Below are 24262 nucleotides of genomic sequence, written 5' to 3'. Positions count from 1 at the left end.
TTAAAAAAATGTTCAGCCCGCGGTTCTCCGCGGGTTAGTACCTAGTAGAAGAATAATTAAGAATGCAATTGTTCTGTCAACTTCTTGGAGAATAATTTTTATCGCTTTCATAATTCACTTAAATATGGATCATTAATAACTTGTTCCAGTACTTCGTTGGGATGAAGTTCTTCTTAATTAGCCATAATACGGTTTGTTTACACTTTACATCAAATTTGTGAAGATTTTTTTTGCTAATGGGTTGAACATCTTTTGATTTGCTTTCTTTTTCTTCCATTTTTTTTTATTTCAGAATTTTTTCTTGTTTAAACATGAAAAGTGGGTTATAATAAGTTTGAAAGATGTTAAGTTAAATGAGAAAAGAGTAATCATGATACAATACCATAAGTACAATTTTTATACTTTTAAAATACTTTGACCAAAATCTTTTTAACGATGGAGTATTATCATTAATTTATCTTAAACTGAATATTTGCATTTAAAACTGAAAATATCTTATATAATGGAACCAAATAACAAAAAACTAAAATAACTTATTATTTGACTGAGGGAGTATACTAGTAAGTATGCATATATTCTTAAATTATAATTTTTTCTTTTCACTCTTTGTTTTTTGTTTATTAAAGATATCAATTTTTCCCCTTTTGGTAGGGATACAATTGAGGATCTTAAACGGCAGTTGGATATGGCTCAGACGGATGATTCCACTCCTCCATCTGTCATCACGGATTTACATAGTCGCTTACGCGAGGCTTATAGAGATGAAGAGGTTTACTGGTATCAAAAGAGCCGGAGTAAGTGGATGCGGGTGGGAGATAAAAATTCAAAGTATTTTCATGCCCAAACGAAGCAGAGGCGGGCCCATAACCGGATCACAGGTCTTTTTGACAAAAATAATGTTTGGTCTACGGAAGATGCGGATATTTGCAACACTGCGGTTTCATACTTTGAGGATTTGTTTACATCCATCAACCCGGTAAACTTTGACGAAGCATTACGGGAGGTAAAAACGGTTATTACGGATGATGATAATGGGATGTTAACGGGCCCGGTCACAGAGGCTGAGGTTAAGGCAGCTTTATTTATGATGTATCCGGATAAAGCCCCTGGCCCTGACGGGATGACAGCTCTGTTCTTCCAAAAAGCATGGAGGGTCGTCAAAACGGATCTTGTGTCTTTGGTAACTAGGTTTTTTGAGGAGGGTACTTTTGATAAGAGTTTAAACAGAACACATATTTGCCTAATTCCTAAGGTCGCAAAGCCAACTCGGATGGCAGATTTACGTCCTATTAGTTTATGTAATGTGGGATATAAGATTATTTCAAAAATATTGTGCCAGCGTTTGAAGAGGGTTTTACCGGGCCTTATCTCTGAGACTCAATCGGCCTTTGTCCCCGGACGGCTGATTTCAGATAATATACTGATTGCTCAGGAGATGTTTCACGGGTTACGTACAAACCCGTCTTGTAAAGGGAAATTTATGGCGATTAAAACCGATATGAGTAAGGCATATGATAGGGTTGAGTGGGCTTTTGTTGAGGAGATCCTTCGGAAAATGGGGTTTGCGGAAACATGGATTTCTTGGATTATGTTCTGTGTCACTTCGGTTGAGTACAGAGTTCTTTTGAATGGCCAACCAAATGGATTGATAGTCCCGGAGAGGGGTTTACGCCAGGGAGATCCTTTATCTCCTTATTTATTTATTTTATGCACGGAAGTTTTAGTAGCTAATATCCGGAAAGCGGAGATGGATAAACTTATTACAGGGATAAAAGTAGCGAATAAATGCCCGCCAATAACGCACTTGTTGTTCGCAGATGATAGTCTATTTTTCTGCAAGGTTGATAAGGATCAATGTAAGGTTATTTTGGATATCTTAAAACAGTACGAATCGGTTTCGGGACAGCAAATAAATTTTGCAAAATCTTCATTACAGTTTGGTCACAAGGTTGATGAGGTTACAAAAGCAGAGATGCAGGGGGTCCTTGGGATTACAAATTTGGGTGGCATGGGCTCATATCTCGGTTTACCGGAGAGTTTGGGTGGGGCTAAAACGAAGGTTTTCGCCTTTGTCCGGGATAGGATGCAGAGTAGGACGAATGGTTGGACAGCAAAACTGCTTTCAAAAGGGGGAAGGGAGGTGATGATAAAATCGGTGGCGACTGCTGTTCCAACGTTTGTGATGTCTTGTTTTCGATTACCGAAGACAATTACTTCCAAACTCACGAGTGCAGTGGCTAATTTTTGGTGGAGCTCTAATGGTCAGACGGGAGGCATGCATTGGCTTGCTTGGGACAAATTATGTGTTAGTAAGCAGTTGGGAGGGCTAGGATTCAGGAACATAGATGATTTTAACTCGGCTCTGTTGGCAAAACAATTATGGCGACTGATTGAGGTTCCGGACTCACTCTTTGCTAGGGTTTTTAAAAGTAGGTACTATAGGAATACTCACCCCCTGGATCCAATTCGGTCTTATTCTCCTTCGTATGGGTGGAGGAGTATTTGTTCCGCTCGCTCTCTGGTATACAAAGGACTTATTAAAAGGGTTGGCACCGGGGAATCCATCTCAGTATGGAATGACCCCTGGATACCAGCTCAATTCCCGAGACCAGCTTTATGCACGGGCCCGCATATGGACCCCAATCTAACCGTGACTCAATTAATTGATCGTCGAACAAATACTTGGCGTTTGGACTTGCTCAATGAGCTTTTCGATCCGACGGATGTTGAATTGATAAGGGCGATACCTTTACGTAGCATTCAAAATGCTGACCAGTTCGGTTGGCATTTTACAAAAACGGGAAAGTATACGGTGAAGTCTGGTTATCACTTGGCCCGTCAGGAAGTTCCTCGGACTTTTCAGGCTTCTGGATGTGGTCCAGAGATTACTTCCCTACTGGCTAGTGTTTGGAGGGTTCCTTGTTCACCAAAAATTCAACATTTTATGTGGCAAGTCTTATCAGGGTGTATCCCGGTGGCGGCGAATTTGGCACGGCGGGGCATTGCGTGCGATCCGGGATGTGTCCGGTGTGGTGCTGAGGAGGAAACAATAAATCATGCCATTTTTGTTTGTCCTCCAGCTCGCCAGGTTTGGGCTCTAGCACATGTACCGGTGGGGCCGAACTCTTTCCCCACGGAGTCCGTGTTTGCAAATGTTGATCATTTTTTGGGTCAAAATAATCCAGCATCTCAGGTTTCAACGTTTCCCTGGCTTATGTGGTATATTTGGAAAGCTCGGAATGCACGGGTCTATGAAAATATTGACGAGCGGCCCGAGGAAATTGTTTTGGTCGCGGAAGGTGAGGCTATGACATGGCAACAGGCGCAGGTGGAGGGTGATATTATGGTTTTGACCTCAGCCGTAAACGCACCAGAGCCCGGTCAGAGGAGGCCCGCCGTAAATCTTCCAACATCTTTTACGGGGTATCGCTGTTTCGTAGATGGATCTTGGAAACCGAGTGACCCGCTTGCTGGTGCAGGATGGGTTTGTTCATCGGTCCAGGACCCAACGCTGATAAAAGGAGCTACTAATTTTCGACGAAGTCTCTCTCCCTTGCATGCTGAAGTAGAAGCTTTCATTTGGGCAATGCGGTGTATGATCGGACATGACTTCAGAGATGTGGCGTTCTACACAGACTGTTTAGACTTGGTGAAGATGGTGTCTTCTCCTTCGGACTGGCCAGCTTTCTCGGCGTACTTAGACGACATCAAGGTAGACAGGACAGAATTCTCGACTTTCTCCCTATCTTTTATTTCTAGAAACGCAAATGTAAGTGCGGACTCTCTGGCACGCCAAGCGCGTACCTCTCCGCATCCTGTTTTGTATGTAAACAATTTTCCACCAAATTGGCTCGTTTGAGCTAATCTTTTGTTGACAAAAAAAAAAATAAAGATATCAATTTTTCTCTTATTTATAAGAACACTAGATAAAGACCCATCCGATGTGTGGGTTTAAAGTTTTGTAAATAAAATTTAGAGTAATATTAGTGAATGCCACAAATATGGAGAGAAATAAACAAAATACCACAAAAAAATTATTTTTATAGGAAAATGTCAATGGGCTCACAGTTTTGGTAGAGTAAAAAGACATAATTACCCTTTTTGTTTTAGATGTAGATAGAAGAAGTGAAAAATAGCATGTAATATTTATATTTTACATGTTATATTGAACTAAATAACATTTAACATATAAAAATAGCGTGTTACACGAAAAAGTAACATGTTAAAAAGAGAAATTTTCTATATATTACTTGTAATTCAAGAAAATAACATGTTCCAAAAAAAATAACGGAAGTTCTAACATGAAAGAAGAGAAAGAGTGAGAAAGAAAGAAGGAGAGAGAGACAAAAAAATTATAGAAATTTCCACATGATTGGCATGAAAAAAGAAATAAAAGAAGAGTGAAAGAGGATGTTATTTATGTGAATTAAAAAAATGACATGATATTTAAACAAATAACATGTAATATATGTAATGGGTATAAGAGTAATTGTAGATGAAGAGAGAGAAGGCATTGTCACATCAATGGTACTTTCTTAAATATTTTTGGTTTGAATGGTATCCACTGCATATTTTCTAAAATTTATTGTACATTATTTATAATTTTTTTTTTTTGCTATAATTATATCAATATACAAATCTTTTATGTATGTTACCATTAAAAGTGTATTTTTTACACCTAGGTATATTGTATGTTACATATATATTATTTACCACCACCTAGAAAATATCAATATGAACAAATTAAGCCAACTATTATATGTCTCTTTACTTTCACTTTTGCATAATTTATTTAATCACTAAATTGTTGGCTCAAAAACTTTTTTAATACAAAATAAATTACATCACAAAACTAACCATAGTGAGAACCTCGGTTCCGCCCTCTTCCTTTATAGAGAGAACCTTGTGTCCAACCTCCTCAACCATGGAAAGAACCTTCGCTCCGCCTTCCTCCTTGGGAAGATAACCTTGCGTCCAACCTCCTTTGGGGAGATAAACTTGTGCCAACCTCCTCCACCATATAGAGAACCTCGCCTTAGCCCTCTTCCTGTGTGGAGAGAATATGTTCACGTCTTTTAGCTATCTCATAGTGGCTTGCTCCAGCAACCAATGAAACTAAAAACTCTTTTCCGACGTCACAAAATCTTTTGATAGTAACTAATGTTAAAATTCCCAATATATTTCATTTAAGTTTCTTTGACACACCATGATGTAGCCTCTATCTCCAAGCTCCCACAGATCTATCAACAACAATTTATGTTTTTCCAATCTATCTATGTTTGTTGTAGGCTTGTTGTGTTTGATTAGCCTATTTTATCCAACCATTAGGTTGATAACCTTCTCCTCTTTATCTCCTTTTGAGAGAATGGTAACAATTATGTTTGCACAAAAAAAAAAGTCTATGACCAACCAATCAAGGTTGAGAAATTAGAAGAAAATTAATTTGACATAATTAATAAAATAATAGAAAATTATAAGCACGTTAATATATGAATCTCAAATAATTCAAAGATGAAAATGTAAATTAAATAAAAAGAAGATGCATATATTAATCTTCCATTTTTTTTTGGTCAACATATTAATCTTACATATTCCATACTGAAAAGATAAAAATTAGGAGTATATTGGTTTTTAAAAAATAAGGAAAATTTGTCTTCCTATTAAAAAAGTTTGACCAATAGAACAAAGTTGAAAGCAATATTTTTGAATAAATTATTTTGTTAGATGAATAATATGAGACGATCTATGTTTATATAGAAGTGGGTATTTACATTTTTTAGAATTAATAATTTCTGTATATTTTCCGTAAACCCTTTTTTTATGAGAAAATTTATTCCAATGAGCTCACTGTTTTTTTAAAAAAAAATTTGCTTCCCACTTTCTTGTAAGACGTACTACCGTTTGACGCTAAGAATGTTTTCTGTTTAGTTGATCTAGTGTTATATAATCTCTGTTGTTATCTTGCATTTGTGTATTCATCCCTTTTTTATGCTATTTGTCCTGCAAATTAATAGAAACAATAGAAACAATAATAACACCGTGAGAAATTTGTTAATCCCAAAAACCTTAGTTATTATGTACAAAAACTTTGTTAACACTTCAAAGGCAAAGATTAGTAGTATACATTATGAAATTGAGAAACTAAAAAACAAAATTCAAAAAAACCGTAACATCTCGGTATCCTCATTTTAGAAATTGGCCGGTTTGGTTAAGTTCATACGGCTTAGGACCGATTTTAGGAAGCCCTAAGTTATGGTTTTGTAATGTTTTGGACGCTCTTTTCTCATATTTCGTGGATGCTATTCATTGCTGATTTTGAGGGAAAGAAAGAGAGAGAGGAAGAAAAGCTTGTTGTAGTGTGAAGGGGATTTAAGGAGGAAGGAGAATCATTAGGGTCAAGGAGAAAAAGGATTAGACATATCAAATCGTTATTAAAGGTAACGAAATTTGGTAGAGTTATTCCCATATCTTTCATCATTATTCGTTTTTTTACAGAAGTGGATTTGGATTTAAACTCGATGAGTTATTGGCAGTTTCATGAGACACGTTTTCGCATACGCGAGTTGGGACCATAAAGGATTGTAACTGAGATCATGATCTCGTATGGTTTCTGATCGGCACGAGATTTTGTGGGAAGTTTCGTAACGTCTCGGGATATCGTTTCACCAGAGGGATTTGATAGTTAACGGTTGGTTTTGATTTTAGAGATTCGTCTTTGAGACTATTCTTATGTGATGTTTCTGTCCAGTTTGCTTCAAGGTTGTCTTTGGTTGTGTGACTTGTTGTAGGACGTTTGTGGACTGTTTCAAACGCGAGGAGAGTCTCTCCTGGTTATATTTGTTGTTAGAATCAGTTTGTTAAGGTGAGTGTATGACCAACGGCTGACCCAAGTAGAAGCTAGGGGGGTCAACTGACCTAGGTAAAATCTCGAAATACATTGTTTTGCATTTAAATTATTGAAGTTTCAGTAGCTCAGTTGGTTTTCTTCAATGTGTTTGACACCTCCTAACCCAATTTCAATACTCCCATTCTACACCAATAATCTCTTTTTCCTGTTTTAAGTATTTAACTGTGTAAAAATAAAATTACTGACCTGCATAAAATTTTCCCCTGGGTTCGCCATTGTGCGTGACCATGAGCTTATCTGAGCGATTGGGTTATATGAATTTTTTTGTGTGATGATATGTAGGTGTAGTGAATGTGTTATTGGGTGATATGTTCATTGACTGGTTTGTTATGTTTTATTTGTGGTTGTACTCTTGATTTGCTTGTGTCTATAGCTCGTTGATGGGAGGATCGCCTCACTAGGTATTTCTGGTAATACTCACGCATCTCATTGTGTTTGTGGTGCAGGTAATGTGTAGCATGGAATCATGGCGATGAAGAGGAGGATGATCTAGGGTCTCGGTTGTATTATTGGTTATGTTATTTTGTTGTTAGAACTTTGGTTAGGATGCTAGTTTGGTTTATGTTTCCGCTGTGCATTTTGATGTTTGCTTTATATTTATTTAATGTTGGTTAATTGTTTAGGTTGTAATTAAATATTATTGGGTATTTAATTAGATTATTATTAATAAAACGGGTCGAGTTGTTTCAAAAACGACGATGAAAACACATGGTAATATCTAGGAATCTTTTTATACAGTTGATTCGATTAGACAACAAACAAATTGCCTTCGAGACTTGTTCAAGAAAAATGATGTGTCAAACAAAAGATTAATAAAAAACAAAGAAGAAAATTTTACCAAGAAAAACAAAGCTAGTCGAAATTATTTTGTTTGGTAAAAAATTAGTCATCATCTATTTGCTTATATAGAGAGGGTGTATTTACTATCATTTTCTTTTTAGGATTAACAAAAAAAAATTTAGTATAATAAGATTATAATTATCTTATGCATTGTTTTAACATGCTTGAAAACTGTTCGTTAAAATTGACACGTGTCACGATCTGATGAGTTACTAACTTTGATATTTTATCGCTAAAACTGACACGTATTACATGATAAGCACAAATTTACCCTAGAGCTACTCTCTCAAATTAAGAGATCAATGCAGTACTTAGGGGTCAAATTCCACAAGGACTCAAGACTACACAATAAATTATAGATTTTTATAATTATGCTAAACAATTTGATTTAAATAAAGAAAAGCAATGCAAAATATTAAATAAAAACTGTTGTAAATTCAATGGATCAAAAAGCTAGGTCTAGGGAATTTCTCAGGAATTTATGAAATATTAAATCAGGAAATAGATAGGATTCAAGCAATTAAGAACAGATCTAGAACTCTAAACACTTTTGTAAATTAAATCAGTTCTCACAGCAAATAATATCTAAATTTAAAACCAGAAAATCCAAATCTCTTTGTAAAATTCTAGGTTAAAAATCAGCAATCAAATCAGGTTTAGATTGTTCACAAAATTATTAAATCAAATCTCTTTGAAAGAAATAATTTTGCTCATCAAAAGGTTTTAACAGGAAAATCAATTATATTCTCATATCAATTTATTTTCCTAAAGTATTAATTTGAGATGGCCAATCAAGGATTAATAATGAAGAACAAGCTATGATGAAGATCTAGAAAGATAAAGAATCCTAAATAATCAGATCTAATAATTCATAAAAACCCTATGAAAAACCCTAAACCTAATAAGCAAACAACTCAGACATAATCAATGAAGAACAAAACATAATTCTGAATAATAAGCAATAGATATTAAGAGATTAAGAAGGAGTTAAGAAATTCTTCTCTCAAAGAGTTCAGATCTCTCTCCAATAGCTCTCAAAAATCTCTCAAGGTTGCAGGAAAAATAAAACTTGATAGAATACAACTTAAGGGTTTGGTAAACCTAAAACGCTATTTATATGTCCTAAAACACGTCAGAGACTTGTTTTGCAAATATGGAAAACTTTTGGGCAGATTTGTAAAACTTCCAATTTTGTGATTCTTCATCGTCTGAAGAAGGTGTCGATCGATGCCCCAAATCTTGGTGTCGATCGATGCTCATGCTTGATCCGAGATTTATGCTCCAAAACAATCCAAATTGCTCTATTTTGCTCCTTTCATGCCAAAAACCCTGTAAAGACTCAAAAACAATCTAGAAACAAATAAGAAGACACTAAAAGACTCCTTATATCATGGTTAAAAACCAAAAAAACCATGATATATCATTACAATCTGGTGAATTTTTAACTTTAATTTCTGATTGTTTAAACTAACACGTGTCACGATCTGGTAAGTTACTAACTTTGAGAACCAAGCTTTATATAATAAGATGTTTTAGTGGAAGAAAAAAGTTATATATCTAAAATTCATATTTCTAAAATTTTTAAATCCTAATTAATCTAATTTCTAGGAATTTATAAAAATCTTCTCATGTATGTTAAAATTAATTATATAAAAATATTGAAACCGATTAAAACAAACACAAAAAAAAAACGTTCAAGCATACTCAACCATATATACATCTCGAAAACCAATTATCAATGAAAAAGAAAAAAAAAAAAAAAACCATAGGGGGTAGATGCTTTCCATGTTCTCTCAGTGAAATCTTAACATTTACTAAATTTATAAAGAACAGTCGAATTATGGTAAAACAATTGGCTAATCATTTTGCGATGCTATGTATCTAAAGTTATAAACAATGGTTCTCGTCCTAAGTCTTACTCTCTCTGTTTTTTTATATGATCTTTTGCATATTTACTTTTGTTCTAAAATAGATGATGTTTTCAAATTTCAACAATCTTAGAAAAAAAAAAGCAATGCAAAATTAATTATTTTATGTTTGTTTTAACAATTTGTGTTATGCATATTACTTTTATGATTGGGCTAATTGTGTTTAGAAAGATATTAAATGATGTTTTTGTTTGAAAATAAACAAAAATTAAATGAATTTTTTAATTTGTTTACTCCTTCTGTTTTAATATTAGTTTAAGAATATTACAGCAGTTGTTAAGTATATAATATTTTTCTAGATGTAACGGGTTCGAATACCACATTTGTATGTTTTTGTGATTCTCAGCAGTAGTTAGTTAACTCGGTGTGATTTTTCCGTAAGCACATTTCTATGAAGAGTTTGTGTTTTAAATCAATGAAAATGCGTAGTTCATGATTTTACGACATTTTTTCCATAATGTAAATGAATTTTTTGTGTTTTCTTAATTAGTGGTCCAAACTTTAAACATCATTTATATTGAACCAGAGAGAATAATAATTTTTACTTAAAATTTAGTTTTGTTCTAAACTTTTCCTTCTAGAAAGGTTTTTTCTGCCATTGGTATACGTTATATAATTAATATTTCGATTAACCATAGTATAAGTTGCAGTGTCCCTCGCAAAACATACGAAACCATGGACTTGACAACTTCAACACAAATTTGGAGCTAGAGAAGTACGTAATGCTTGTGGATCACATGTTAGTATTCCAGACAAAATTGACCAATACACATTTTGTGAAGTCAAATATAACCTCTTTCTCATCTCACCTGTATAAATATAGTAACGAAGCTCTAAGATCGATTAACAACAACGAAATAGTACAAAACTAAAGTATAATATATACTTAAAAAAAAAAAAAATTGTTATATCAGTTAACATGGGGGCAAGCCCTACTTTGATGATCATGTTCACTTCTTCTCTTCTTCTTGTCCTTCAAAAGCTCGAAGTTGTTAACGCCATCGAGTGTGCCGGAGGCTACTTCAACGGTAACAGCAGCTACGGTCCCAATCGCCAGAATCTTTTCTCTACTCTTGCTAAAAAAGTCGTCGGCAATGGTGGATTTTACAACGCTTCACTCGGCAAAAGTCCCGACAGAGTCCACGCTTTTGCCCTCTGCGCAAGAGGCTATGAGCGACAAGCTTGTATCAGTTGTGTCGAAAGTGTAATTCAAGATATACTAGAACAATGTCAAAACCGCATAGATTCCGTCACGTGGGGCGAAGACAAAGAAAAAATGGTTTCTTGTCTTGTAAGTTCCTCAAACCACTCAACTTTGGGTAACCTCGAGCTTACACCTCCTGCTAGATACGAAAGTCCAAATAGCATCGAGCCATGGAAAAACATGACTCTTTTTGAGCAAGAATGGAATGCAATGGCTAATCGGACCCTTGAGGCTGCCGCGGAAGCTGAAACTTCCTCGGTACTTCAATACTATAGTGCCGAGAAAGCCGAATTCACAGAGTTTCCAAATGTTTACATGCTGATGCAATGCACACCCGACATAACTTCCCAAGATTGCAAGACATGTTTGGGAGAATGCGTGACGCTTTTTAAAGAACAGGTTTGGGGAAAACAAGGAGGTGCGTTTTTTCGTCCAAGCTGTTTTTTCAGGTGGGATCTATATGCTTTCCATGGTGCTACTTTTGATAATATAACAAGAGTTCCTGCGCCTCCTAGACCTCCGGCTCAGGAAAAGAAGAGCTCTATCACAGACGAGAAAGGTAAAACATATGAGTTAGAGCATTGCCAAAATTTGTAAGTATGATATAGAGGTTCTTAGACTAAAAGGAGTTAATGATTTGCAGGAATAAGGATAGGAGAGAGCGGAATTATAGCAATAGTTGTTGTTTTTACTGTCATTATTCTTTTGGTGTTTGTTGGCTTCATCAAAGTCCATGCACGAAGGAGAAAATCACACAACATCTTCAATGGAGGTGCAGAGTACTCTGATTCTGATGGTCAATATATGTTACGGTTTGATCTTGGTATGCTCTTAACGGCAACTAATGAGTTTTCTCCTGAAAATAAGCTAGGCCAAGGTGGATTTGGTACAGTCTATAAGGTAGTAATAACATTTCTCATTATATTGAGTTATTGATTGAGCTTTGTCTTGGATAAGTAACCGATCTTTAAAACCGGTTTGATCAGGGGACATTATTTAACGGTAAAGAGATAGCAGTGAAGAGATTGACAAAAGGTTCAGGACAAGGAGACATAGAGTTCAAGAATGAGGTGTCACTCTTGACAAGACTCCAACATAGGAATCTTGTTAAGCTTCTTGGGTTCTGTAATGAAGAAGATGAAGTGATTCTTGTCTACGAGTTCGTCCGCAACTCAAGTCTCGACAGCTTTATATTCGGTGAGCCTTGGTAAAGTAGCTGTCATTTTTCGTATATTTTTGGAAACTTTTAGTATGAAAATGTTTCTGTGAACACTGCAGATGACGAGAAGCGTTCACTTCTTACATGGGAGTTGAGATACAGAATTATAGAAGGCATTGCCCGAGGTCTTCTTTATCTTCATGAAGATTCTCAGCTTAAGATTATTCACAGAGACTTGAAGTTGAGTAACATCCTTTTAGACGCTGAGATGAACCCTAAAGTTGCAGATTTTGGGACAGCTAGGTTGTTTGACACTGACGTGACTCGAGCTGAAACAAAACGAATAGCTGGAACCCGGTAAGAAATATATTAATCAAGTTTGAAGACACATTTAAATGAATCAAACAGTCATGACTTAATTAGTGTTATTGGTTTGCATATATGCAGTGGATATATGGCTCCTGAGTACCTGAACCACGGACAAATCTCAGCTAAATCTGACGTTTATGGTTTCGGTGTTATGCTTCTAGAGATAATAAGTGGTGAAAGAAACAAAAGATTCGAAGGAGAAGGCCTTGCAGCTTTTGTAAGCGCTTCTTCACATATCAGTCTTTGTTCCATTTATATATCTCTATTCAAATTAAAATTCTGTAGAGAAAGTAAAAACATTAAAATTTTCTTGGTGCAGGCATGGAAGAGATGGGTTGAAGGAAAGCCTGAGATTATAATTGATCCTTTCTTGATGGAGCACCCAAGAAACGAGATCATCAAGTTGATACAAATTGGTTTATTGTGTGTTCAAGAGAATGCAACAAAGAGACCAACTATGAGCTCTGTGATAACTTGGCTTGGCAGTGAGACCATCATCGTTCCTCTACCTAATGCTCCTGCTTTCAGTGGAAGCCTACCCCAATTCGAAAGTGCTACAATAGCAATGAACGAAGATGTCTTCACGGAGTTGAGTTGTCGTTGAGTTATAAATAATTTAGTTAATATACTGTTTTCGAAAGCAAACTACACAATAATCCTTTTTCAAGGAACCTTTCATTGTACCTTTATTCCCTAAATTTCAGCTCAAACCACAATAATCCTTCTTCAAGGAACTTTTCATATTCTTTTGCTTCTGTTTTAATTTACCTATTTTATAGTGATAACTAACTTTGCCATATTATGATATCTCTTTAACAATAATGAACATCTTTATTATTCTTTTTATTATACCTAAAACGTAGAGACTTTGGAAGTCACGGGTTCAATTCGTTTTCCAAGAGATGTGCTCTGAAAGAGAGTTAAATCATATTGTATGGACCTCGCCTACGGACGTATAATTTTTTAGTCATTAAAAAAAGAAAAGTTGAACAAAATAAATTTGTCTATTCGAACACAACAAAACAGATTACGAACATAACAATAATTTAAAATATTCCTTGTACGTCCACTTCAGAGTGAAGACTCTTGAGGGATGTATTGGATTTAATATTTTAGGGATTTGCTGGGATTTTAATATTTCAAGATTTTGAGAGATTTAAGTATAATTTTGAGAGATTTTGATATTTTGGTAGAATTTTGAGATTTGAATTTTGGGATTTGGTGAGATTTGATTATTAAATTTTAGGTGATTTTAGAATACAAAAAGGAAAGAAAAGAATCATATTTGGGTGATCAGAGAAGCCTACCTTTAAACGGCTTGTTGATCCATAAAGCCTACTTTTCTAATCCTTATAGACAGTGTTGAGGGTCAGAGAAGACTCAAAAAACCATACACGGATGATGTAGTTAAGAAAATATACTTGAAGCAAACACATGGAAGATAATACAGCTAAGAAATACACTTGGCTTCTTGAACAGAGCGTGGGCAGAGCTCAGCAGCATATTTAACAAGCTCGCTGAGACATCGATCCCATTTGTTTTTATCAAGGCTCTCAAAGATTATGGATTGAAGGGTCACATCAGAGGGAATGGCATCGGAATCACGTCTTAAATCAAAAGGACAGGTAGAATCCCAATAGCAATTTTGAACAATATCATCCTATCATGTGAAAGAAAAAGAGGATCCAAATCTTAAAATTTCTATTAAGCAGATGGTTCTAAACCATAACCAACCAAAACGCTAATTAAAAATGTAAGAGCCTCTGAAACAGTGAATTATACACAGAAGGTACTTACCCCATGTTCTTCCAAGACATCGATCATGTATATGGCTTCAGCTTCAAATTTCATAATATGGTCTGGGTGCTCTTTAATCATGAGATCCCGAATATCATTTCTCAATGCACGTACACATCGCAATAATTCTAGGGCAGTAAGAATCACAAAAAAAACTTTGCAAATAATGAAAAATTCGAAGAAACCCATTAAAGAAGAGAGCTTACCCAGCGAAGGAACTCCATCTTTTGCCCGTAGAGATATGATCTCATGGGTGAGTGATATTGAGAACATGGAGTTGTACATGTCGAAGAATTTTTTTTTTTTTTTTTTTTTTAGATCGAAGAAGATCATTTTTTAAACAAATATTTTAAAGTTTCACCTTTAAAGGTATGATTTTGGAAGACATATTTTTGAACTAAAAATGTTTGCAAAGTCTCCTAGAATCCCAGTCAATAGATTTTTTTAAAAGATTTATGATTTTTTGAATAACAGTAGATTTGAGGTGAGATTTATAAATGATTGATTGAATAACAAGAGATTATAAATGATTTTTATAAATTTCACATTCAATAACATTAGATTTCAGATGATTTTTAAAAATCACTAATTAAATAACAAGAGATTTAAGAATACCCCAAAATCTCCTAAAGTATCAAATTCAATACACCCCCCTTGGTCTTTGTTAGGCCTTGGCCACCGTTGCGACTTACGATACGATTTATAAAATTTCTTATTTGCTACTTGACTTAAAAAAAAAATAAAAATAAAAATTATTAAATTTGTCAATTTTCGAATTTAATGTTAAATTATATTTAAAAAAAATAACGTTGTTACAACTGGTGATTCGGGATGCTGAACAAAGAAATAGAAACTAATGCTGCATTCGAGAGTGAAGCCTGCGTTGATATGATTAATTGGTGACAACTTGTCCTGTGGGAAGGTTGTTAAAGGGTGGGGATCAGAATTTGAGGAACGTCTGGCGCACCAATAATCTACTCGTGGATTTGGATATCCACAATGATGGGTTATGATCGATGCCCTGCAGAGCCAGCTTGGGGTCCGTTAGAGCGGCTAGCGGTGGGCTAGTGAGGTCTGCGGAACAGGTTGTCACACTATGGTCTAGATTATAGGACAATTTCAGAGTGACTTAAGTGTATAAAAGTTTCCAGTACCGAGAACAGATGCATGTCATTATACAATTTTTCTCCGTAACACACGACAAGCAAATTCTTCGTGTACTAGACATTCTGAGAAAATTTGCATCATTAATCTAAAAAAGGGTGATTACTGGAGCTCAAACCCCAGACATTTATTGTATAAATAGTTAATAAATTCTTGATTAATCACTGGACCTAGAAAACTTCCAACATATTCGTTATGTTTCGTTTTTAAGAATTAACTAGATACCAACCCGCACTGCATGCGAGATAAATCGATTTAAATAAAATATTATGAGTAAAATTATTGTTTGAGATTTTAAGATTCGTTTGTATATATAAAACAAAATATGTAAATAAAGCTTTTTTTTGTTTATTCAAATTTGCGTTTATTTCTGTAAAATACGTTTCACCAGTGAAATTTTGAACTTGTAAAGAATTTGAAGGTGGTATAGAAAGTTTTGATGTCTTTTTGTGTTTCTAAAAATCAAATTCACATATTTTTTATGTTTCACATTATAATCTATATCACTATACCATTAAATAGATAAAACAATATTTTTAGACTAATCGATTTAATTAAACTAATCCTAATTTAAAAATACAATGAGAAATGATAAAAGTGGTAAATAAATGAATAATTTTTATTCTCGTTTGTGAAATGTAATTTACTTTTAATAAGTAAATAGGTTATGAAAATGATAATTAAATATATTTTCGGATTTAATAGTTGATTAGATCTTTTATTTTTAAAAACTAATAGAAAAAAACACTGGCTCATAATATTTCAATGGCATATATGTGTAAATAATAATGAGAAGTAAGGGTATTTATTTAAGCAATCTCAAAAGTTGTGACACGTCAGCTAGGGCGATCACACAGGTGATTAGGGTTTTTCCGTTGGAGGCACGCAAGTTGGTTTACCGGCACGCCACTGCCAGTGTTTTCCGGGATGATGGAGGGATCTCAGGGCTCTCCTCCTCCAGTAGTTCGTCAGAATGAAGAAGTTCCCAAATCGTATGCTAATATTGTTGGAGCTAGGCCAAGTCTTACGAAGTTTGACGTTGAGGTTTCAGTAGTGGATGGTAAAACTACGGTGTCTGTTCCAGACGACGTGCTTGACAGTTCTGTTCCTCTGTGGGAGGACTTCCTCGTTGGTAGGTTTCCGTCGCAAGCCCCTCATGTAGCTAAGATCCATATCATTGTGAATAAGATCTGGAATTTGGGGGATAAAACAATCAAAATCGATGTGTTTGGTGTCAATGACACCACTGTCAAGTTTCAGATCCGGAATGCGTCTGCGGGGTTGCGTGCGTTGAGGAGAGGAATGTGGAACATTTGCGATCTCTAAATGGTCTGCCATCCTTGAGGAGGCTCAACCAGCGATCACGACAATGCCACTTTGGGTTGTTATTAAGAATGTGCCTCATTCGATGTTCAAGTGCTTTTTAGCTAGTCTGGTGGGTGAGCCACGTAGGTTGCATCCAGACACAGAGTTGGTAACAAATTTTGAGGAAGCCAAAGTGTTTGTTGAGGTGGGCCTATCGGTCCCTCTACCGAAGCAGTATTACTTTCAGATCAAGGGACAGGAAGTTTGTGTGGATTTTGAATACCCTTGGGTGCCTCAACGGTGTGGGTTCTGTCAGAAATGGGGGCATTCTGCTGAGGGTTGTTTGGCTAAGCTCGGAAAATCAAATTCTCCGGGTAAAGCTGCACCTTCTTCCCCTCGTGTGAAGGATGGGATGAAAACAAGTCAAGCGGTGGCTCAAGTGCAGCTCTCGACTCAGCCTGCAGTGCCTGCAGTATCGGCTTTGCATCCGTCTACCGCGCCTGCTGCAGTTGGTGTACTCGATACATCCGCGGTTAGAGGTACGAAATCTGTCAATGTGAACCAAGAGGAGTGGACTGAGGTTCGTAGTTCTGGGGGACGTGGGACAAATTCAGCTCCTAAGAAACTAGATTTTGAGCAGGACCGTATCTCTTCTCCTACTCAGTTTGATGCTCTTCGTGAAAGTGCGAATACTGTTGAGGATGGAGAGATACTTATTGAAACAGAGCAAGTTGGTACTGACAATGGGGGGCTCTCCTTGGGGTCCGATCCGCAAAAGCTTAGGGGGAAGGAGGGATGCAGCGAGAAGAAAATCCTTCTACTGTGCAGCGTGTTCAGTTGGCAAGACAATCAAAAAGTTCCCACAAATATCTAGTTGAAGCCTCTCAACCGGTGAAGAGCAATGCTCCTCGCAACTCGACAAAACGTTCCTCCAAACCCAACTGTTAATGTCGGGGTTTTTTTGGAACATTCGTGGTTTGAATAAGTTGAATAAGAAAAAGGTTGTAAGGGAGTGGGTTCGTAAGAATGATTTTCAGTTTGGCTGTCTGGTGGAAACAAAAGTGAAGGAAAACAGAGTTGGGAGGGTGATGCAGGATGTTTTTAAGGATTGCAATTAGGTTTCAAATTATGAGTTTAGTAGGTTGGGACGGATTTGGGTGGTGAGTAAGAAGCAAACAAAGCTGAGTGTTTTATTTAAAAGTGGGCAGGTTGTTACTTGTGAGGAACAGCTACATGGTATTTCTGAGGTATTTTGGTGCTCTTTTTTCTATGCGTACAATACTGCTGAGGAGAGAAGGGAGCTTTGGCAGGCTGTTAAGCAACAACATGATCTTGCTTTGTTGCAGAGCAAATCATGGTTGCTTTTTGGCGATTTTAATGAAACGGTTGATATTTCAGAGCATTCAAATAGTGATGTGGCCCCGTTTGTAACATCGGGAATGAGAGACTTTTAAGAGGTTGTTCGCTATTGTTCTTTTGCGGAGTTGGGATGCCATGGTCCGCGTTTTACATGGACAAATAAGCGACATAGTGGCGTGGTGTGCAAGAAATTAGACCGGGTGCTTCATAACACTGCGTGGTCCTCTGCTTTTCCACAGTCATATTATGTAATGGAGTCTGTTGGGTACTCTGACCATCTTCATGGGAGGATTTGTTTGACGCCGAATACTGTCAAGCCTAGAGGTCCTTTTAAATTTACAAATGTGATGGCTTCACAGGCGGATTTTATTCCTCGCCTGGAGGAACACTGGCAGTCAATGCCTAGTTTATTTCACTCCACCTCTTCTTTATTTTGGTTCTCGAAGCGGCTCAAGGAGTTAAAACCCTCTCTACGTGCACTGAGTCAGGCTGAGTTATCTAATATATCTTCCCAAGCTACTAATGCTTATGAGGATTTATGTCGGAAGCAGTTAGTCTCGCTTTCTAACCCCTCGCCTGCGGCAACTGCAGCTGAGTCTCTTGCTTTTGATCGTTGGGAGAGAGTTACAGGGATAGAGGAACATTTTCTTAAACAGCGTTCAAAGTTGCATTGGCTCCATGTAGGTGACAAGAACTCCAAGGCTTTCTATAATGCTCTCCGGGAGAGGATGACACAGAATATGATTCATGAGGTGGTTGACCCTCATGGAGGTAGCCTCACAACGCAGGATGACATAAAATTAGAGGGTGTACGGTTTTTTCCAAATCTGCTCACTCATACTCCATCTCAGTTCACCGGCTTGTCAGTGGAAGCTCTTCGCGACATCTTGACATTTCATTGTACTCAAACTGATTGTGATACAGTTCTTATGGAAGTTTCTGATGCATAAGTGAAACAGATGCTCTTTACCATGCCAATGAATAAATCTCCTAGTCCTGATGGTTTCACCGTTGAGTTTTTAAGAGTGGGTGGTCTATTGTTGGTGTTGATCTTACTAAAGCGGTCTAATCTTTTTTCAAGTTTGGCTTCTTTCCCACTAGAGTTAATGCCACGATCCTCGCTCTTATTCCAAAAAAAAAGAGGACGCCCGTGAAATGAAGGACTACAGACCTATCTCGTGTTGCAATGTGTTGTATAAAATCATATCTCGGATTCTTGCTTGCCGTCTCAAAATGATTCTTCCAGTTTTTATTGCTCCTAATCAATCTATCTTTATCAAAGATCGGTTGTTGATGGAGAATCTTTTGTTGGCTACCGAGTTGGTGAAGGATTACCATAAGGAGGATGTGTCCTCTCGCTGCGCTATGAAGATTGACATATCGAAAGCTTTTGATTCGGTTCAATGGTCTTTTCTTTTCAATGTTCTTACTGCTTTGAATCTTCCTGAGAGATTTATTCACTGGATTCACTTATGTGTCTCAAGGGCTTCTTTCTCTGTTCAGATTAATGGTGAGTTAGCGGGTTATTTTTGGAGTGAGAGAGGCTTGAGGCAGGGTTGTTCCCTCTCACCCTATCTTTTTTTGTGATCTGTATGAATGTCCTTTCTATACTCCTTGACAAGGCTGCACTTGATTGAAAGTTTGGCTACCATCCTCGTTGTAGGAGGTTGGGATTAACTCACCTTTGCTTTGCGGATGATATCATGGTTTTCTCTGATGGAGAGGCTTCTTATCTTGAAGGGATTTTAGAGGTTTTTAAGGAATTTGAAGCATTCTCAGGTTTTAGCATCAGTTTAGAAAAATAAACTTTATTCTTGGTTGGTGTCTATGCCTCTTCTCGACATGAGGTCTTATCACGTTTTCCATTCACGAGCGTTTCGTCACCAGTGCGTTACTTGGGTTTACCCTTACTCACAAAGAGGATGTCGCTTGATGATTGTCTTCCTTTGATAGAGAAGATAAGGAACTGGATCAGCTCTTGGCAGAGTCGTTTCCTCTTGTTTTCAGGGCGGTTGCAATTTTTGAGCTCTGTTATTTCGAGCCTTACAAATTTTTGGGTTTCGGCGTTCCGCTTACCAAGTATTTGTGTTCGGGAAATAGAGAGAATTTGCTCGGTTTTTTTATGGTCGGGACCGGAGCTTAATGCTAAAAAAACAAAGGTTGTGTGGCAGGATGTTTGTCTTCCAAAGGCTGAGGGGGGACTCGGTTTAAAATCTCTTGTGGAAGCTAACAAGGTTAGCTGTTTCAAACTCATTTGGCGACTTGTCTCACGGAGAGGATCCTTATAGGTTAATGATACTAGGATTTTTGTGTGTCTTATCCTAGCAGGTCTCAATTAACCTTATGTAGTTGTAGTACTTAAGGTGTCAATCCAGTTGGGAAACTTCACTAACAATTAAGATGCAATCAAGAAATCATAAGTCAAGCCAATTCAAAGAGAGTGTTTGTCTAACAGTCCTAGAATGATGACGATACAAAACGAAACTAAGTCACAGAATTAAAAACGAGAATGCATGACAAGAAACGAAAATTAATAAAAACATAAACGAGTCTAAGCATGAACTAAAAGGCAAGAGACAAAACAGTCTCAGGAATGTAATAATAATCAGAAAGAAAGAGGTCTTAAGGATGGGAGTAATTGATGTCGGTAGAGTATCCTAGTCTATAGAGTATTTAACATGCCACAAGCAAACCATCCCTAAACAATGAACATCACTTCTTAGCTAATCCAATCTCTTGATAGAAGCTACTCAAACTCGACCACTTCGAAACCTAGCTCTCGCTAGAGAAACATGATCAAGCATGGCATGAAAAACAAGTTCATTCACGTCAACAAACATCCTAGACAACTAATCTCTTAGGCTAGGAACGTAAGTCTCTGGCACTAGTTGGTCAGACATTTCATCGAACACCTTTTGGATGCGGAAATGTCTAAAACCCAGTTCCAATTGATCAGAGAGAAACTAGTATTTCTAACTCTAGTCCAGAAGGGAATCATACAATCAAAGCTTAAAAACTCTACATCCTAAGATCCTCCACCTAATCTATCCCATCCTCAAGAACTACCACACTACTCAGATCCGAAAATCATCATCAAGGATAGAAACTCAGAAAACATTGAATCAAGCATCCTAAGATAGATAAAAATGAGATGAACAAGTTTGTAGAAGAAATCAAATGCAAAAACTCAATGAATTAAAAGATATCTGGATACAAAGTCTTAGAACGGTTTTGGAGGCTAGGTAAAACCTTCAGAACCAAATGAGATAAAAGCTAAGATGTCCGAGTGAAAACTTAACAAAACGTATTAATAGTAAAACATGGAAATCTCTAAAACATAAAACGACAATATAGAACGTCGGTTCGGGAATCCTTCTCGGATGCGTCTTCGGGACAAAACCAGGACGCCGGTTTAAGAGCATCGATCGAGTCGCATCGTGAGAGTGTCGATCGAGTCGCGACGTGAGAGTGACGACCGAGTCGCGACGTGAGAGTGTCGATCGAGTCGCGGCTTGAGAATGTCGTCTGAGAGCTGCTGATCGAGTCGCGTCTTGAGGGTGCTTAGAAACTGCTGATCGAGTCGCGGCTTGAGAATGTCGTCTGAGAGCTGCTGATCGAGTCGCGTCTTGAGGGTGCCCAGGAGCCATCTTGGAACGTCTTGGTCGAGTCGCGTCTTGAGGGTGCTCAGGAGCCATCCTAGGACGTCTTGGTCGAGTCGCGTCTTGAGGGTGCTCAGAAACTGCTGATCGAGTCGCGGCTTGAGAATGTCGTCTAAGAGCTGCTGATCGAGTCGCGTCTTGAGGGTACTCAGGAGCCATCCTGGGACGTTTTGGTCGAATCGCGTCTTGAGGGTGCTCAGAAACTGCTGATCGAGTCGCGGCTTGAGAATGGCATCTAAGAGCTGCTGATCGAGTCGCGTCTTGAGGGTGCTCAGGAGCCATCCTGGGATGTCTTGGTCGAGTCGCATCTTGAGGGTGTTCAGGATCCATCCTGGGACGTCTTGGTCGAGTCGCTGCTAACATTCGATCGAGTGGGAGCTCTCCTTTGCGTGCGGGTCGAGTCGGATTTCTGAACGTATGTGCATCCACTAAAACGGAGATAAATCATGAACCACGACTCCGATTGGTTTGAAATAAACTGCATTGGAAAGATGACCCAATTCCATACAACTTTGATGAAGACGTCAAAAGCTGAATCCCAAAGTAAAATCTTCACTCGACTCGATCAAAGACGTGGAAGCTTGCGTAGCTGGGTAGTGTAGATCGAGTCGCTTAACTGCTTTCTTGATCCTTGTTTGCATTTGATGGTTTGGACACCTCCTAAAACACCTGAAACAACTCCAATATGAAAGATGCATGCAAGAACACTGCAAAGATTACCTAGATATGCATGTTATGCAAAAGAGACTAAAAACAATACAAAGCAATGATTTAAGAGAACAAAATGAATGACAAATGCATGATGAAAATGTGTAAAATATATACATACCAGTTAACTGGGTGCAACGAGAGCTTCTTCGCTCTGCTTCCTTTTGGTCAGTTAGTGATAGTACAAGTCATGGTAGTTGGATGTGGAGGAAACTCCTGAAATATAGAGCTCAAGCCAAGGATTTCTCTTCAGTAGAAGTTAAAAGTGGATTGCAGACATCCTTTTGGTATGATCATTGGTGTGATTTGGGGAGGCTATATGATGTGTTAGGCGATCGTGGTTTTATTACTATTGGTATCTCATCGTCAGCCACTGTGGCTGATGTACTGTCTACTCACCGCAGGGGCTTTCATAGAGTTGCTCTATTAAATCGTGTTGAAGCAGAGCTTGACAAGCTTGGTCGGAACCCTACTATCGAGATGGACGTCGCTCTTTGGTGCCAATCTAATAATGAGTTTCAGCCTCGGTTCTCCTCTTTGGACACATGGTTGTAGCTACGTCAGTCTCACCAACAGGTTCCTTGGTCCAAGGCTGTTTGGTTCTCTTACTCTATTCCCAAGATTTCATTTATGCTCTGGCTTACTGTTAAAAATAGACTCACCACGGGAGCTCGTATGCAGGCGTGGAACAAAGGAGTTAACCCATCTTGTGGATTTTGCCAAGCTCCAATGGAGACGCAGGAGCATCTTTTCTTTGGCTGTGTGTACATTTCACGGGTATGGTCAGCGTTAACCCAAACTCTACTTTGGCCTTATTATACAAACCGGTTTGATCAGCTCATCTCTCTGCTCTCTGCATCCACGTTTCAAAGAACAACACGCTTCCTTCTACGACTTGTATTCCAGGCAGCTGTTCATACCATATGGTGTGAGCGGAATAGGCACTGCAATGGTGAGCAGCCGCGTACCGAGGCTCAGCTTATTCACACTCTGGATCGCCTAGTTCGGAATAAAGTCTCTTCTATCCAGCGGCATTATCCTGACAAGCTGCAGGGATGGTCTACTTCTCTGGTTTCAATCGAGAATTTAGTTTTGTTTTGGAAATGTTTTAAAATGTTTTAAAATTTCTTTTCCAACTTTTTCTTCCTCAGTAGAAGGACGCAACTCTTGTACAAAGGCTTTTTTGTTTACTTGAATATAATTTCACATTCATTCAAAAAAAAAAGTAAGGGTATTTATTAAAAATGTTACAGAAGCTTTGTGAGCGCGACACCTCAGCTTTTTTTTTTGTGGGAGTGTTTAATAGGGGATTGTTTTTATTTCCATTTCAAAAAAAATATATATTCTATATTATCTATATTAACATTTTTGAAGTACATTTTGTATTATGCCCTTGAAGTTTAACTTATTTAATTTGTTTTTTGCAACATTAACCCCTCCATATTTTCCTAAAATAACATTTCTACTTAATTAATCCCTACAGATTTTCCTAAACTAACATTTCAAATTAACTCAATTAATGGAACGATAGGAATGGTTCAAATTTATTAATGCTTATTGCCATACACAGCATGATACCATCATTTAAGAGATCGAGAATAAATGCTCAAAACTTATTTAATACATCTTTATAATATGTTTAATGTAAATTGACCCTCTTTGAGAAACAAAAGATTACAACCTCAAAGATCATTATGACGTAGATAATGTCCTTAAACACGAGAACCAAAATTAAGGAAATCACATTTTAGCAAATATATAACTTTGTAAGCAAGAAATACATTTATTTCTGTACATATCTCCTTTAGAAACTAAATATAGTTCTGCAATATTCTCACAACTCCATCAGGCATACAGAAAAAT

General features: G+C 37.2%; 2 protein-coding genes across 2 annotated transcripts; one reads left to right on the top strand and one right to left on the bottom strand.

The window, feature by feature from the left end:
• Positions 10595–13011, top strand: LOC104716879 (putative cysteine-rich receptor-like protein kinase 39). The gene is made up of 6 exons (XM_010434344.2): positions 10595–11438; positions 11523–11779; positions 11866–12076; positions 12158–12395; positions 12486–12624; positions 12727–13011. The coding sequence occupies exons 1-6, from the start codon at positions 10595–10597 to the stop codon at positions 13009–13011; spliced, it is 1974 nt and encodes a 657-aa protein (XP_010432646.2).
• Positions 13645–14522, bottom strand: LOC104716869. Its single transcript, XM_019233873.1, has 2 exons — positions 14205–14522; positions 13645–14067 (listed from the first exon to the last, which is right to left on the bottom strand). Exons 1-2 carry the CDS (start codon positions 14487–14489, stop codon positions 13858–13860), a joined length of 495 nt encoding a protein of 164 aa, XP_019089418.1. The 5' UTR covers positions 14490–14522; the 3' UTR covers positions 13645–13857.

Source organism: Camelina sativa, chromosome 2 (assembly GCF_000633955.1).
Source record: "Camelina sativa cultivar DH55 chromosome 2, Cs, whole genome shotgun sequence".
Taxonomy (NCBI): domain Eukaryota; kingdom Viridiplantae; phylum Streptophyta; class Magnoliopsida; order Brassicales; family Brassicaceae; genus Camelina; species Camelina sativa.
The sequence above is the reverse complement of the archived record's forward strand: the minus strand, read 5'-3'. Positions and strand labels throughout refer to the sequence as shown.

Bases quoted from the DNA above. Each gene is read 5' to 3' on its own strand.
- LOC104716879 (XM_010434344.2), top strand. From the start codon at position 10,595: ATGGGGGCAAGCCCTACTTTGATGATCATGTTCACTTCTTCTCTTCTT. The intron at 11,439-11,522 runs GTAAAACATATG...AATGATTTGCAG, and splicing joins CTCTATCACAGACGAGAAAG to GAATAAGGATAGGAGAGAGC. The intron at 11,780-11,865 runs GTAGTAATAACA...CGGTTTGATCAG, and splicing joins GATTTGGTACAGTCTATAAG to GGGACATTATTTAACGGTAA.
- LOC104716869 (XM_019233873.1), bottom strand. From the start codon at position 14,489: ATGTACAACTCCATGTTCTCAATATCACTCACCCATGAGATCATATCT. The intron at 14,068-14,204 runs GTAAGTACCTTC...TTCACATGATAG, and splicing joins ATGTCTTGGAAGAACATGGG to GATGATATTGTTCAAAATTG.